Source organism: Leuresthes tenuis, unplaced genomic scaffold, assembly GCF_036924035.1.
Source record: "Leuresthes tenuis unplaced genomic scaffold, fLeuTen1.0.hap1 SCAF_7, whole genome shotgun sequence".
NCBI lineage: Eukaryota > Metazoa > Chordata > Actinopteri > Atheriniformes > Atherinopsidae > Leuresthes > Leuresthes tenuis.
In genome coordinates this window covers 6,233,883-6,250,630 of record NW_027325361.1, presented here as the reverse complement: position 1 = coordinate 6,250,630, position 16,748 = coordinate 6,233,883, and the positions used below count along the sequence as shown (strand labels likewise).

Below are 16,748 nucleotides of genomic sequence, written 5' to 3'. Positions count from 1 at the left end.
AGAAAAGCGTCTCTCTCTCTCCGCTGAAAGACTTGGTGACAGAGTTTTGTAGGGTTTGGGAAGCTTCTACTGAAAGCAGCCCCTGATCTGGCCAACGGCTGTGGGAGATGAGGAAGTGACGGCAGAGTTGAGTTTCCATATCTGTTGTGGGGGTGGAGAATAGCCACCAGAGCTGCGGTTCACACAGCGAGCGACCTTGGCCCGGCTGGCTGCAGTGACCCATGATGGTGAACTAATGTGTTAATGTCAGGAAATCCTATCAGTAGTAAAGTAACCCATTTGGTGTTTTTATAGTCGTTTTAAATTAAAGCATTGTAACATTTTCAGCCTCGTGAAATTTGAATTGATTTTTAAAATTAAGCTTAAGAATTTACTTAGAAAATATTCTTCTAATGAGTTGTTTGTAAAGAGATCTAAAAAGCAACCTGAGTGGTGACCTGACACTCCTGATCATTTGTGTGTTACGAGCATTATTATTAAACCTCTTCACTCAGCTTGGTGGCTTTGCTTTCTGGCTTTGGCTGCAGCGTTTCTGCTGCTTTTAACCCAAATTCTATTTCTAACGTAGTTCGATTAGTTTGTTCCTGTGAGCACTTTGTGGCTCTAAACCCATTTTTGTTCATCTGGAGCCAACTCTTCCCTTTGTACATGAATGTGCTTTTATCTGGGGTGTGATCTATAGTTTCGGTATTTCAGCCGATAACCAAACAAATAAAAAAGAAAAAAACACCCTGCCTGTATCTGAATTTGCTCCGTTAACGTACACTTCTCACATCAGCATTTAAATGACTGAACTCCAAAGACCAGATGTGTAAAAATGTATTTATTTTGTAAATAGACTCTTTAGCTATAAGACAGATTTACAGACAGGAGGAGGACAGACAGAGTGACACGGCATCAGATAGCAGTCGACAAAAGAGTGATGATGGTGTATCGTCCGCTTCAGGACAAATTACTGGTGAGGAGGGAAGACTGATTACAAACCATTGACATGATCTGGTGTCTTATTGGGTGATGAGTCACATGACCGATCGGCTGACATTTTAATTGAGGCTCCGGCTGTTCAGCTGATTTGATAAAGTCAGCTTTTATTTGATAATGCATTTCTTTGCACTGATGTCATCCGTCTGCAGCCGAAAGTTTTTCACTTTTCTTCTAAACAAGGCTTTTTTTTGTGTGTGTTCAACAACCACAAATCATTAATGAATCATCATTCAGGATAGTTCCTGAATATCAGGCGAGTGGCTCATAATCAGTTTGCCGTCACCCATCATGAGGTCAGTTTTAGCCCTTGGTCTGGACACAGATGACGTTTAATAAATGGTCAGTCTCTCCGACAGCAGGACCACGTGTGGACAGGTTTTAATGGATGCAACCGCGTGACTGTCTCTTAATAAGGTGTCCAATTAAATCTGGATAGTGCCTCTGATGGATGACATAATGGTAATCAGGGGTTGATGCATGATGAAATATTAAATCACCATTTTTGAATTATGCGGTTGAGTAATCTGCTTCTAGAAATACCCCCAGAGGCCTCATTTCCAAACCTGGTTTGCTGCTCACCAGTAACAGATCGGATGACGTCAGTGCTGCGACGCTGCAGAGAATCTGGATCTGGTTCTTACACCTGCTCTCGTGGCTGTTTGGAACAGAAGGAAATGGATGTAAAAAATAATGTAACGGTCTCTGGTATTTACTTGTATTTTTACTGTTGGTTTGGACAAATAGCTGGAGGATACTTTCTATTTTAGACCCTCACCAAGTCAGATTTGGAGCTGAAAGAATTCTAAAATATCCCAATTTCTTTTCATTACTTTTAAACACGTACTTTATTATTCTTTGTACATAAAATATGACCACATTAGGCACAAGGGGGCATCAGATCCGCACCAGCACTGCACTTCTTCCTGTGGGCAGGAAGGACTCGTCTTCCATCTGCTCGAGTTATGCAGAGACTCTGCAGTGTCACAGCATCGATGTGTTGGAATAATCCTAAATGTTGAGATGTCTGAGGAACTATCCTGATGAATGCAGTGCATGGTAGCTGATGGCACAGCCTGGTTACCATGCACATAAGATGTTGGAGAAACACAGATGATGAAGTCCTTATGAACAAAAGCAGCATCACCAGATTTGTTGCCGTTCTTTTCTATCCTTCCACATTAAGGATATGACAGGTTCACAATTTTCATATCTTAAAACAATCAGTTGCAAATGCATACAAAGGGGGGTAAAAATGCTGAGAGATGCTTTAAAAATCCACAAATGAATCAAAATGGGATTTTGTTTAAGGGAGAAACCCTTTGACTTAGTCAGAGTGCCGAAGCTGTAACAGTGATTTGAGGTAAAAACAGAAGGGATTATCACAGTGATCGTTCCTCTGACGTGTGATATGTTTAGGACTAGAATGTTTTAAAATAAGGCAGAGGGGGAAAAGGTGATCCACTCTTTAATAGAAATCTTGTAAAAAGACAAGGATAGAGTTGGAAAAGAAGCCGTTGAGCTGCATGATGGAAACTGTAGAGTCCAGTTTCTGAATTCAGGTTTCAGCATTTCTTCAACTGTGCTGCATTAGCTGTTTGTTAAAGTATTAAAGGGAATACTCCAGGATTTAATATGCACCGACAATAAGACTAGAAACTGTTCAGACACACCATAATAAACAGCAGCTGAGAGATTCTGCCTCTACGCTCCATAAACAGACTGTATAGAAAAGAAGGATGCAGCCACCGGGTGTAATTAGTGGTACTCTCCAACAGATGCTGATTGATAAGTGCAAACCTCTTCCGCTCAGTAAGCAGACTCTTCCCACTAGTCATGGTGTCATTAACTAGATTCACACCTGATCGGTGTGCTGGTTATGGTAACATCATGGTGGCAACATCTGCTTTTTTAATACAGTCTGTATATGGCTCCAACAGTACATATAATGCTAGATTTAAGCTTCCTCTTCAATTCTAAGCTCTGAGTTCCTGACTCAAGTTTCCTGTTAACTCTTTAAAGCCAAAATCAGCACGACAACGATTATTTAAGACTTCATATGATTGCTTTCATAGATATAAACTAACATTTAGTAACTAACATAAGCTGCTCATTTAAAAAGCATTAACTAATATGCGTCTTAATGCGAGTACAGAACTGAGGTGCATCTTGGTTGATTAAAACACATTTTTATGTTAATGAGACCTAAAGAACGGTGTGATCACTTTCTGCTGGATGGAGTGATTGACCTGGAAGCATCCTTTACCTCTTAAATATCAGGTAACATACTAACATTGTGATTACAGACACTGAAATGTAGGAAAAGCTCAACACAAAACAAAGTACAGCAATAATAAATACACCCCCCCCACTGTCAGTTGCACCTGTGTGAACAGAGAACAACAAGGTGTACCGTACAGAAATATTCCACCAACAGCCTGAATGAATTCTGAGCTGCCGAGAGACATCTTCACCACATACCAGACACATCCTGTGACTTTGCTTTCGATGAGGCAAGTACTGGTCAGTGTTGTGTGGTCGTTGGTGTCAAGTTTAAAACGGTTGTCTTTCGGGAGGGATCTGACCTTACACTTCAGAAACCTTCTGGATTCTCCTCTAAGAGCTTTCAAAAGACGACAAACTGAACATCCGAGACAGACGCAGGCAGCAAGTGTCCGCTGAGAGCTCGCTACGAGCCATCGAACAACATGGCTGCCACACAAAGAAACTAAGACATTCAAACACGCACACCTTAACAGCAGAAACACATGTGGCAAAAGCAATGTCAGGGGAAAAAACATGGCTTGTATGATTTCAGTGGAAATGGGTGATCATGGAAAAAGTGATTTTGAAATGTGACTTGTGCAAACGCTCTGCTTTTCCTCTCTGAAAGTGAAACATATTTATCTTCAGAACATGGAAACATTCTGCTGTCTGGGTCAACATACACCAGCCACGATCCCACAAAGCTGCTCACCATTAAAGCCATTTTTGTCCCACCGACATGAAACAGAACCATTAGCCGATACTTTGGGATTACTTTTAAGCAGCCTATAGACAGTTGTTTCTACCTCTAATTCTATTTGTAGAGAAGTTGTTTCACCAAATACACAAACTTTTTTGCCTTGCGCGCTTTGGAATGATCCCTGGGCATCATGGACTGTAATGCTGAGACACTTTTGGTCATCGGGCTGATGGAGAAAAGGCATTCAAGGGGAATAAGTACAAATAAACAACAGGTTCACACAGCATCTACCCACAGTACCCTTTCTTAACTATTAATAATATAACTTCTTCAAAATGTATGGCTTTTTTTTTTTTTTTTTTAAACATCTGGCCTCTTTCAGAGCAACACACCAGGGACACGGAGGCCTGAACAGTCGGACGACAAAGCAGCACAAACAAGTCTTTTTAAGAATATAAGCTTCTGTACAATCAGGCACAAAAATAAACATTTTTCCTTATAAACTCCAGTCTGGATCCTTTGGTTCCGCATTTGAGATGAAGCTCTGGGGACAGCTACCGTACCGTAGGTCTTAGCAGAACTTGTAGGGGGTCCAGGATTCCTCCCCTTCAGTCGGAATGAGAAATGACAATGCAGACAGCTCAGAGATAGCAGTTTAATAGAACAACGAGATGTTGAGCTTTAGCTGCTCGCAGACACCTCTGAGACGTTCTTGTCCAACTTATCTGAGCTTCTGGTGCTACATGAATGCCGCCGGATTGTGGATCTGTCAAATCTGCTCAGTCCTGCAGTGTGATTGGTCAACTGGGTTATTTTTTACAGTGCCATGCTTTGAGCAGGACTAATGACTGACATTAGCTGACATTTGTAGAGAAAAGTTTGGCCAGTCGGAAATCTCTGTCTGCTTAGATTAGGGTCTGCTTTTTGTCAGTTGCAAGAAAAATGTTTGACAACTGATTTGCAAAGAAAGGTCAAAAAAAAAAAAAAAGCTCCACGAGGTCACAGATAAACTCTGACCATTTAAGGGTATGGGGTTTATTTTACAGACCCACTGCAGGCAGCAGGAATCAGATTCTTCCTCCTTATGTACCGAATAAATCTTCTGCAGCTCCAGAGACGTCAAGCCAGGCTGAAGGCTTTCATTTTTGTTAAAGTTGAAGCTCCCATGCGATGCTGCTCTCAGCATTTCTAACAATCGATTCACTCAGCCTTATCCCAAATAGATGCGTAAATTCAAACTCTTCAAATGAGTTTGTTCAGATGTAGAACAAAACAGCTTATTGTCTCATTGATAAAAAAGGTGACAGGTAAGGCAGCCTGCGGCACTGAGCTGAGTCCTTTAGCTCCTTATCCTATGAGTGACTGCATCCAGCTGAGAATGCACCGACTTTAAACTGAAGTAGATTCACAAAATGGGGGCGGGGGTGTGAGTATGACTCCTAACTGAGTGGTAGCTCTCCCTCTCTCAGTTGTGTGTGTTAGTCAGTGGCCTCGGGAGTCAGCAGTGGGTGGCCTCGATGGGCGACAGCGTCAGGATGCTGCGATCATTGGAGAAGTTCTCTGTGTCGCTCCAAGACCTGAAAACAGGCAGCAGTGACTGATGGTTAGAGACTAACTGTGTGTGCGTGCGTGCGTGCGTGTGTGTGTGTGTGTGTGTGTGCGCACACGCACGCACGGCTGGGTTTGAGCTTCAGCTAGCTATCAAAAAACTTTGGGATTTCAAACTACAGAACCAAGCTGGTAGAAGCAGAGAAGATGGAAGGATGGATGAGTGAAGAGTGTGATGAGTATCAAAAGTCTCTCCTCATTAACTCAACTAATGATGTCATCAGGTTTGGTCCACATTAAAGAGAATTTAACTTAAAAGCCTTTTTTTCTTTTTTTTTTTAATGAAGGGAACCAACAAGAACCCACTTTTTATTTGCTAAAATGAGAGAATTATGGGTTATTAAACATGACAGATTCCAGAGTTTCTATTTTTCCTGGTATTGCATTTTACACACATGACAGGGATTTGAGATGAGACTTAAGTTACTCAACACATGAATATAAATGAAGACAATTAGAAGAAGGAAAAAAAAAATCATGATTAACAAGCATTGGCAGCATTTATCCACTTTTTTCTGCTGGTAGAATAAACATCCTAAAGATTAGTTACCGTAACTACTTAAATATCTTTGCATCTTTCTGAGGAAAATGTGCATCATACTGAACTATGTTCCACCACATTAAATACATATGCATATAGTATAAAGTGACAGAGGTACGGGCCGTTCCTGTTATCAGCTTAGCCAGCTTAACAAAGATGGACCACGTGCAGATCCCACTTTTCAAACTGACTGGTCAAAGTTGGAGTTGGACAAGAAAAACCTGGACACGACACAAATGCTGCTGTTTGAACCCACTGTCTGAGGTCACAGCAAAGTAACCTCCACTGCGCCGACTCGCATCAAACATGAACCAGAGCCGATGATCAGAGCCTCTACCTCTGTGGAAAAAAAAGATCCCAGCTTCAGCATAAACAGTGTGACTGCTACCTGATCTGCACATGACTGGAAGCATGACGCCTGGAAGGCTTTTACACGCTCAACTGTTTTGCAGTTGAAAACATTACAAAGTGAGAGCTGTCTTACTTGACTACACTGCTGCTTCCACATTTTCCTTTCCATTTATTTCTAAATGTCAGCTTCTCTGCTGTGAATCACCTTTAATTCAAAACTGTTTGTAGATGAAGACAACCGTTTTAAGACCTGGTAAACAGAAAAACAAGGCCACCCAGGGACTTTAAATAGGCTCATGACTCAAATGGTGGTTTGACTGGAGGCACCCTCACGTGATAAGTCGATTGCTCAGCTTGTCTACCGAGGCAAGGGTGAAACGAAAACATCTGTGCTCTAAAACCATCGTTGGTCTCTGGGTTACAACAGGCTAAAAGGACATCAGCACCCAACATACTTTTGGAAAGACGAACTTAGAACAGAACAGTCAGATTTTGACAAGATCAAGCTCACACTAGATGTTAACAGCACATGAATTATTAATCTGAAAGGTCAAACTACGTTATGCAGATTTCAGACACAGAAGGACAAAGACACAAAGGAGGGGAAGTGTGTGACAGGGGAACAAATATATAACACTGTATACAAAATACCAAAGGCAGCAGCAGCAGCCCCCATGCAACAGGACAGAATCAGGGCGTTCTTGTTTTGTGGCTTCTTGTGGATGACAGGAGTTTCTCTAAGTCAGGGATGTCTACCTCCGGTCCTCGAGGGCCGCTGTCCTGCAGGTTTTAGGTGTTTCACCACTTCAACACACCCGATTCAGATGAAATGGATCTCTTCAAAAGTTCTGCACAAGCCTGCTAATGATGCCTTGATCTGAATCAGGTGTGTTGATGCAGGGAAACAGCTAAAACCTGCAGGACAGCGGCCCTCGAGGACCGGATGTGCACATCCCTGCTCTAAGTCAAAAGCTGTAGAGCACTCCACCCAAATGGAACACCAGCAGGTACAAAACAAGCACGCCCTCAATGTTGGCCTCTTCTCAGAAGCACATATAAGGCTTCAGGATCCAATAGAAAAAGGTTAGTAGATACAGGAAAGAGCAGGGAAAAGGATTCTGAGACAATTCCCAGCAACCTCTGGTTTAAGATGCAGAGCCTTTGTTCTCAGAACCAGAACAAAAGGGGCCAGAACCAGGCTCTTAGACTCAGGAACAGGAGGAACAAGACACCAGCTGAATCTCTGTCCATTTTCTTGAAAATGGAAATATTAAAGTCTACAAGATTTTCCATTTTAAACAGCATTTGTTGTTTTTGTATTCATGTGTCAAAAATCTCTTTGTGTGACAGAGGCTCAGCTGCATTGGTGTGACAATTACACACAGGCATACACTCTATATTGGTTATACTGAAAAACATTTTTAACTCCTGACATCCGTGCGTGAGTGTTGCTTTGGTGTCCCCAGCCATCATTCAGCTATGGCCAGCATTCAACACTGCAGTAACAGGCAAAGGCAAGCAGCCAACTACAGCTGGGCTTCCAATAAATATCGAATAAATACTTCATGTATTATATAAGTCTTAAATAAGTTTGCTATACATTCCTTCCAGTCGTTACACACAGAATTAAGGAATGGGTGGATACCCTTCCACCTACGGCAGTATCCTAGCATTAAGGCCAAAATTGGGAGGAGTCTCAACTCATTCAGTTCTTAGTAGTCGACTGCTTATTTCTTCAGATGTGCCAAAGAGTTTGAAGAGGGCTTGAAAAATTTATGTGGCTTATAGAGACTATATGAAGAAAGATGAGGAGAGGACAGACACACAAGTAACTGCTGATTCAGCCCCATTTCTGTGTTCTGGTCACAGTAAAAAGCAGACCTCTGCATTTTATGGTATATTCGCCGTTTATTTTTACCTGATGGGGAGACAATTGGCTGCCGTGTCCTCCCTTCGAGGAAACCAATTGGCTGCTTTTGCCAAGGTCAGAAAACAGATCAATCATCCCCACAGGAAGGAATTCATCTAAATTGAATCATGCATTAAGTGGCAATTTCACCCTGAAGGTTTGTATTTCTTTCAGTGAACTGACCCTGACAGCAACTGAAGTAGATCATTCCATGAATGCTGTTATTTCCCACACTCGAATGTGAGTGAAGGGGAGATATATTGAATAACAGAACAATTTATGCTGTCCACCGGTGGAGTCAAATTTTAAAATGAATATCCAATACCACAGATTGTATTATTTTCTCTGTGGACCAACATATAAAAGTGGTTACAGAGAGACGTCATTACAGTCAGTCCCTATAGGACTATTTTTGTTTTCCGACTGTCTGTGATGACACAGTCCTCTGCTTGACCAGAGTCTGTAGCTAGCTCTCCAGAAGGGCCGAGGGCACAAAAAAGAATGCATCCCTTATTTTCCCTGCATGATTACATAATCTCAGACACCCATGAACGAACAAACAAACAGGCGTGCTAACACCACCCGAATCTGTGTAAGCTACACTGCAAAATGCTTGCACAAAAAGAACAAGAATGCTACATCTTCATTACCGATCTAATCAATATGGTGTGTCCCGAGATGTTTTGAGAAATATTGATTGCTCAGCAAGAAAGGGCTGATCGGGTCAATTAATCAATGACCCCACAGAGTCACTGGGCTTCAGGTGAAGACACGGTAACACAGAAAGTGCAGACGGGGCAGGCCCACAGACTGTGCACCCAGCTTACCCGTCTGAAGCTGCGCCGTGCAAAAAGCTTTCTGAGAAGAGCCTAACTGTTTAGGTTTCATCATATTTTATCACAAAGTGGACTTAAACCTGAAAGGTGGCTTTCTGCAGCAACACCCACATCATGATTCACTACAGCTGTTATTTAGGGCTTCAACCTGTAAACCTCCATCTGGACTCATCTCAAGTGGAGTTGCCCTAAACAAGAGGACGTATTATACAATACAGGGTGGACCAAAAGCTAACAAGTCAGCTGAACGTATTTGTGGTGTCATCTGTTAAAGTGCATTATAGATTAGACAGCTTTCTTTGGAAACTGGCTGATCAGACTAAGTTCTTATTTGGACACCAAACATTGATTTTGTGGCGGCATCACAGGAGAGAACAGAGGAGATAAAAAGGCAGACAAACAGACAACAGATCATAGCACTTGAGCAAGACATAGACACATGAGCTAATACATTTGTAGCATGTGTCAGCTGCAGACAACACATAGCATGATATCTGTTGGGCGCAGACACTGAGCATTGAAAGGATTTCAATAAAAAAATACTGCAACCAAAATCTTCCCCATCGTGGCTGCCAGACAAACATCTTTACACCACGGTGACAGCACGGCCATCACAATGCTTTCAGTTGTTCATCTTTAGGATTTTGGTTTCAACTCATTCGGACTCATGTGGACGGGAGGTAAAGCTCACCTTCCTGTGATTAAACAAATGTCCCAAATCCAGACTCCTCCAACATTAACTTTGATGGAAATCACATGTCCATGATGCTTGAGCTGTGTATCTGCAGAGTAACTCTTCAAAAACACTAAAACCACCATCTGAAAACCGCATGTTCAAACTACTACAAATCTGAACAAGATAAGACTCACAGCCAGTCACATCATGGGCTATAACAGTCAGGACTGCAGCCCAAATTTTTGACACCAAGAGATGGCGAGGGCTCATTAGGATTCATAATCATTGTTTCTTGTCGTCTCCGTCCTCCCCACCTGTTGCTGCGGTTGGATGCGTGGCAATTGCTAGCGCTGGCCTTGCACTGCCCGGTCATTTGCTCCAGGAGGTGGGCCAGGCGGGAACAGCCGCTCTGCCCATGTTGGTAGCAGCACAGGGACTCCACACAGCTGAGGGCCTGCGCCTGGGAGGCTGATAGAGACTGTTGGAGGGAAAAGATGGTGAGAGCGTAGAAGAGGAGCCAAAGAAGGCGAGTAAAATGATGATGTGAAGAATAGGCGCAAAGGAGGATAAGTTGAATCACAAAGAAATGAGAATAGAGGGCAAAAGAGATGAAGGAAAGAGGAACAGAAGAAGTAAAAGGAGAAAGAGAAGAAAACAACAAAATTAAAACCAATACAACCTGAGTGACATTTCATTTGTCTCATCTGTGCCTCATCTTCCAGTGAAAGGATGATAAGGGCAACTAGAGGATGACACACTGCATGCTGTTACAGCAACAATGGAGAACAGGGAACACACTCAACACATGCTTCACTGGGGAATGAAATGTTGCAAATAAATACATAAAGTGTTTCACCTGTAAACAAATGAAGAAAACACGCAAAGAAGCTCAAAGTGATGAATCCAAAATGAAGTGAAGATTATTCAGCTGAGTTATTATTCTCACTATTCAAGATCTATACTGCAAAATGATTGTGCCAAGCAGGCAGACAAGATGAGACCTTTTTCTATTTCTTTCATTTTTTAAAGGATTTCAGAGTGATCTTTTAAGGCCTCCATCTGTTGCAAAGCCTCTAAAACTCAGCTATGGTCTCTCTGCCTGTCCATAAATCCGTGATGAATCACTCTGCATCTGATCCACATCGCTCAGTGTTCAATCTGCTTTGTTAAGGAATTACGAACCTGAACCAAGGCCAGATGATCAGATTCATGAGCAAGCAACAGAAGCCAAACTCCTTTTCCTTTAGGTCCTTACACTTAGATAATCCACTCTATCTACTGGCAGTTAGACAAAGTGAGTGTCTGGAATATCCACAAATACAAATGATAAATAAACAAGAATATGTAGACATTGTCAAAATAATACAAAATACTATCTGTGTTAATATGGAAGCGGTTATAAGATAATAAATCCTCTACTTGACTATAGTAAGGCTAAAAATGTGTTTTATGACTAATCAGATGAGAAAGCGATACATTGGTGGATAAAAAAGTTGCTGCCTAGAAAATGATCCAAGTCAGTGCCTGAAAGACAATGTGTGATGGAGAGGAGACAAAGAACAGATCAGAAAGAGAAACAGGAAGGAGTGGAGTAAATGTATACTCATGGAGTGTGCACTCTGTATCATTCTTTCATAAAACAAACAGGGGCACAAAATGACAGATCAACCAGACTTTCATAAGAGATCTACATGATTCAGAACTACTCAGAGGTTCAGGAACATATGATTCTTCCTAGTACTGTTGAAAGGGAAGTTTAGTCTCTGTGGAGTTTAAAAGCATCCATAGTATCCAAGTGTTTCCAAATTAATTTTTTTTTTTAATTTTCTCATTTGATGTATCCATGAAGTCTCCTGTAATCTGGTACGACCTGTCCACTGTTAGTGTTGACCCATGTATTCTACTGTACTTTGACTTATAATGTTGGCTGTGCTTCTCTGCTGCAGAAAGTTGAGACACAATTGGCTTGGAACCAGACTTGTGTTTCTGGCTGGCCACAGCAAAATACTGACTGATAAAATTGAATATGAATTACTGTCTGTGCAAAGCAGTGGAAGTCAAGCCAAAGCTGTAGCCATTGACTGTAAAGTATCCCAGAGTGCAAAAGGTCCCATGTTGGTATGGTCATAGAGTAACTAACACCATCTGTGCTTGCTCAAGCCCATGAGCCATTACATCAACTGCTAAAACGGAAACCAAACCCATTAACATCTAGAGGAAGTATCAAATTCAATGGTCATTTCATAAATGTACCGTTTCTGACAATCTGAGTAATTCGTCCTTTTGGAACAGCGAGGCAAAAGCTACATCCTGCCTCCAGTAGAGCTGAACCAGTAAATGTGATTAACAGTTCTCCGACAAAATTAGGTTTCCTGAGAAACGCATACCAGAACTCAATGCTTTGCCATAAAATGGCCTCAGTGGCAGCTTTATGGGTGACGTCATCCTCTGGCTGACTCATTGCTTCAGACATAGCATTCAGCACAACAGAGCATTCCGTTGGTTTACAACAGCAGAAGGAAAGTAGTTCATCTTTAAGAAGCTCTAACCTGTAACCTGGTCTGGATCAAACTATTTGCTCATCTCTGATTTTCTGTAGCATATACACATGGTGCTCACAATCACTATGTAGAGAAAGCAAATAACAGAAAAAAACAAGAAAGCTAAAATTAAAAGACATGAGCCATAAAACACTTACAAGCAAACAATGAAATATCACTGAGTGAAATGACAGCAGATGGTGAATGAAAATATGTCAAAGACAATGAAGCCAGCATGCCAACAGCATTCTCTCTTTGTTTTAACTCTGAACCCATACCTGATCAATAACAGTGAGGGGTTAGGGAAAGTCAGGCACAATCATGGTTGGGTAAGGGAGGACAGTGTCAGTCACATCTGGGCTGGGAAGGATGAGGTATTTCATAGAAGGGTAGGGAAGGATGAAGTTAAATCATGACTGGGCGGGACAGTATGAGGTCATTCATATAGAAAGTGATACTGACAGAAAGACACACAGAAGCAGCATTACTAACATGTGAAATTAAAGGGCAGAGTGGAGTAGCTGTCGCATACAACCGTGGGGGAATGACTGAAGGTGCAGGTTGTTGTAACCAAACATAAGGTCATGTGCAGGTTGCTGCAGCTGTGGGGTGGTGCAGAGGGTTGGTTGGCTGGTCCTCAGGTGAAATCAGGGGAGTGATAGTACAATGAGGACAATGGGAGTGAAGTACATGTATGGTACTACCTAGGGGAGCATGGGTCTGGGCCGGGGGCAGCAGGGGGAGGATAAGCAGCTAGCAGGTGCCAATTGTCCTCCCCTGGGCTCCGCTGGGCTTTAACAGGGTCATATTCTGGGCCGACTGAACCCTCACCCTCTTCCATCTGAAGAACACAAGATGCTTACAGTGAGCCCTGCTGGCTAATCAAACAGCTCATCCATCGGTCAACCAGGCAAGGCTGTTGGTAGGCCGGACATCGACAAAGCATCATAACACAGTGCAAAAAAATATCCATCTTTGTCATTCAGTCTGGTTTTCACTCTTAGAATGTTTACTGAAACAAACTGACTATTTGAATTTCCAGTTCAGATCACGACTTGATTCTACATCTTTTGGAACTTTCTTAAATCTAGTCCATTTGCCATCCATATTTTGAGTCAATTAGAAATTGTCTCAAGCATCTGGCAATATCTTACATTACCCCAATGAATCCATAAAGACTTAACAACCATAGAGTGGATATATTTTTCAGTGCTACTAATTGAATGACTAGCAAATTACTCAATAAGTAGGCAAGCGTTCACTCAGTCAGTATGTCCGTCCGGCGGCAGTGTAGGAGGCCAGTTGATTGGGGAAAATCTGTGACCCTCAAACCACAGTGCTCACAACATGTATGCATACAGTCTATAAAAACCAAAGCAACTTTGGTCTTATTTTAAAGCCCTTCAGAAATGACCTTATCAACATGGCAGCCGAGTGGGGTGCAAAATTTGGGCACACAAAGCTAATTATTTCTGCTTCCTGGCTTCAGTAACAAGATGTCAACAAGAACAAGGTCCCCTACTTTAGATTTCAACATCTTTCTTCTTGAGACTGAAGGGTAATCTGGAGTCTTTCAGAATATTTAATTGAGTTGATGAGGTCACTAAGGGAGGTCTTTAATTTCCCTCAAAAGCAGGAAAAAAAGACAACCAAGCACACTGGCAGGTAAGCTCAGAAGTAGATGTAAAACTAAGTAATAAATGTAAAGAAAGAAGCTTCAGGCATTCAGAATATTTCTCGAGGGAAGTGCACGTAAGAGCAAATCTATTAGCATGTGAGGCAATTAACCTGCAGCTGAATTTATCAGAGCTACAGAGTCGGCAAACAACAGCTGAACCCAAGAGAGCCCTCTGGACTCTTTTGTGATTACCTCCATCTCATCTCAAAGGGAAGAAAAAAAGACTGAAAGGTACTGGAAACATGGCGCTGAATAAATGACTTCATACAGCACATTGACAGGATATTCAAATATTGATTTGATTTTGAAAGCAGTACGAGTTTTAACAAATTACTTCAACTGAAGACATAGGACCCCTTTAGTATAATGTGTTTTGTACCCGTATTTAACACCATGTACAGCACACTTGTGATCTGAAATTCTATAGTTTGTACATCCTCATTGAGATGGAGTCTGAGAAATTATCTGCTTTGTCTGCATCATTTATAGCTTAAAATATACATTCAGAAGCCAGTTTATTAAGTACACATTACAAGAGAAGATAAAATAAATGCAATCCATGCACCAAATCATTTTGTTTAGTTTGAGGATAGTTGGAATATTTTGTCCCATCTTTTTATCAGTGAGGATTGACTTAAGGCACCTCTCTGTGTAGCAATCAGGCTAACGGTATGATTCGTTAGCTTTAATGTGGAATATAAACCGGCAATTAAAAGAGCTGTAAAGCACTGTAAAAACATACAACATATTATTTCTATCAATATGAATTTACATGTCCATGCAAGTGCCCGAGTACCATAGCTGCTAAGATACGCATGCAGCATTATAACCTTTGAAATCACATGTAGCACAAAATTCTATACGTGGTAAAAGTTTGCTCACATGATCTTTGATAATTCATAATAATATGTTTCCGTTGTTGGCATTTTATCAGGTATCAAAAGGCAATATTTTGAAATCCCCGTTCTAAATTATGTGCAACGACTCAGCAGTTTGTCATGCTTCTAACAGGACAGCACCATGCTGCAGAAGATGGTTCTGGTCCATCTTGTCCAACTGAAGGGGCACTCATGCAGAGGAGTAAGTTATCAGTCTTGTTCTGTGAAACTGCTGAACCCATGCAGGTGAGCAACTCTGAGGTGAGAAGGCAGCCTCAAGTGGTAAAAACCAGTCTGAGGACTATTGGCTGGGCAAACAACAAAAGGATGCACCATGATGTGAAGATAAAGAAGTTTGATAGGATGCATCATGCATCTGACTGATGTCAAACTTTAAAAGTGAAGGACTGTATGTATGACTGTAGAACAAACCTGATAAATATAAGGAGGCAGGTCTGACCAGCCACACTAATAAGGATGCTCCGCTCAGAAAAGTGCTTTTAAAACAATGACCGCAAACTAGGTCCGCACATTCCAACATTATTCCACATTTTTGGGAGTGCAGTGGGTAGAGACAATATCAGGTCAAAGAGGGTTCTAATGTGGCTGGACACACATTCGCTCACTCATTCCCTTATCAACTTGTTCATGTAGTGGGTGGGGTAATGAAGGCACCATGCAGTGAGTCTCAGAATGCATGCATGTCTCTCACTAATGTGCAACACATGCAGCAGCTAAAATACTCTACATCACATTCTTCTGCATGATCTCCAATCCCACAAGCACATTTACATTTTCCCCATCCCGACTACAGAGAATGCTGATTGGCTGTCAAGAACATGCAGTCACGGACATAAAACCAAAGGTTTTGCTCCAAAACTGACAGCACACAACTCAGAAGTGCTGTCAGTGTTGGAGAAGAGCCTGAGGAGGTCTACAGAAAGTCAAGACCTGGGAGAAAACGTGAATGAATGAATAAACAGGAGCGCTTATCCTTTAAAGCAATATTTCCTCTTCTCAGAAGCCAGATTGTCTAAATGAGATTTTAATCTAAATTTTGATGATCATCTATCAAAATGTCAAAGACATTCCGACTTCTGTTTTACAAGTACAGGTGATACAAAAGGAAATAAATACAACGCACTAAGGTTTAAAACATTTGTCATGGTAAAATATATACCAACCATATTAAATTGAGTTCTTTATTTATACATTTCAACACCTTTACTTCAGATGATAAGTCTTCTGCAATATGTTGCAATTAAAATCTCTTTAAAGAATGAAAATTTGTTTAAAAATATTGATTTTGAGTACAGAAATAGTGCCTCTGGATAAAGCACTCCTGTAATTGGTTGACCCCCCCCACCTCTATTTTTTTCGGTGCATGTTTTGCCCCGGGCTGAATAAATCTCAAATCCTCTACCTAATTTTGCCCAGCTGGCTCTTGGCTCTGGACAAAGGCTGCAGAGCGATGAAGTCATCACCTATCACCACTCTGTTGGAATACATCTACACCAGGAGAGTACGGGCAAAAGGCAGAATGAAGAACACACAGAGAGGTTAGAAATCCAGCGCTTTCACACGCAGACGTACGCGCATTTAAACACACAATTCATACCGAGGCTACTTTCTCACACACACACACACACTCACAAAACAGGACAAAAGTTAGAGCAGAATCTCCAAACACCCCAAAGGAATGAAAAAGTAGCTCCTGAACAAAACATGAACCAATCGGAGCAACGATGCTGGTCTCCTGATTGGTGATGTGTGTATGTGTGTGTG

The 16,748-nt window shown here is 41.6% G+C and overlaps 1 protein-coding gene across 4 annotated transcripts in view; it reads right to left on the bottom strand.

The window, feature by feature from the left end:
• Positions 1 to 808: 808 nt before the first annotated feature.
• Positions 809 to 16,748, bottom strand: part of atp11b (ATPase phospholipid transporting 11B) — a 47,786-nt gene continuing 31,846 nt past the window's right edge. For 2 of the 4 annotated variants that reach the window (XM_072388997.1, XM_072388999.1), the window contains 2 exons: positions 10,182 to 10,345; positions 809 to 5,523 (listed from right to left, as the gene is read on the bottom strand). In XM_072388997.1, the coding sequence (XP_072245098.1) occupies positions 5,445 to 5,523; positions 10,182 to 10,345 (243 nt within the window). In that variant the 3' untranslated portion in view covers positions 809 to 5,444. Of the gene's footprint in view, positions 5,524 to 10,181; positions 10,346 to 13,104; positions 13,249 to 16,386; positions 16,473 to 16,748 lie in introns of those variants that run through there. The other 2 variants (XR_011916916.1, XM_072388998.1) reach the window with 2 other exon arrangements.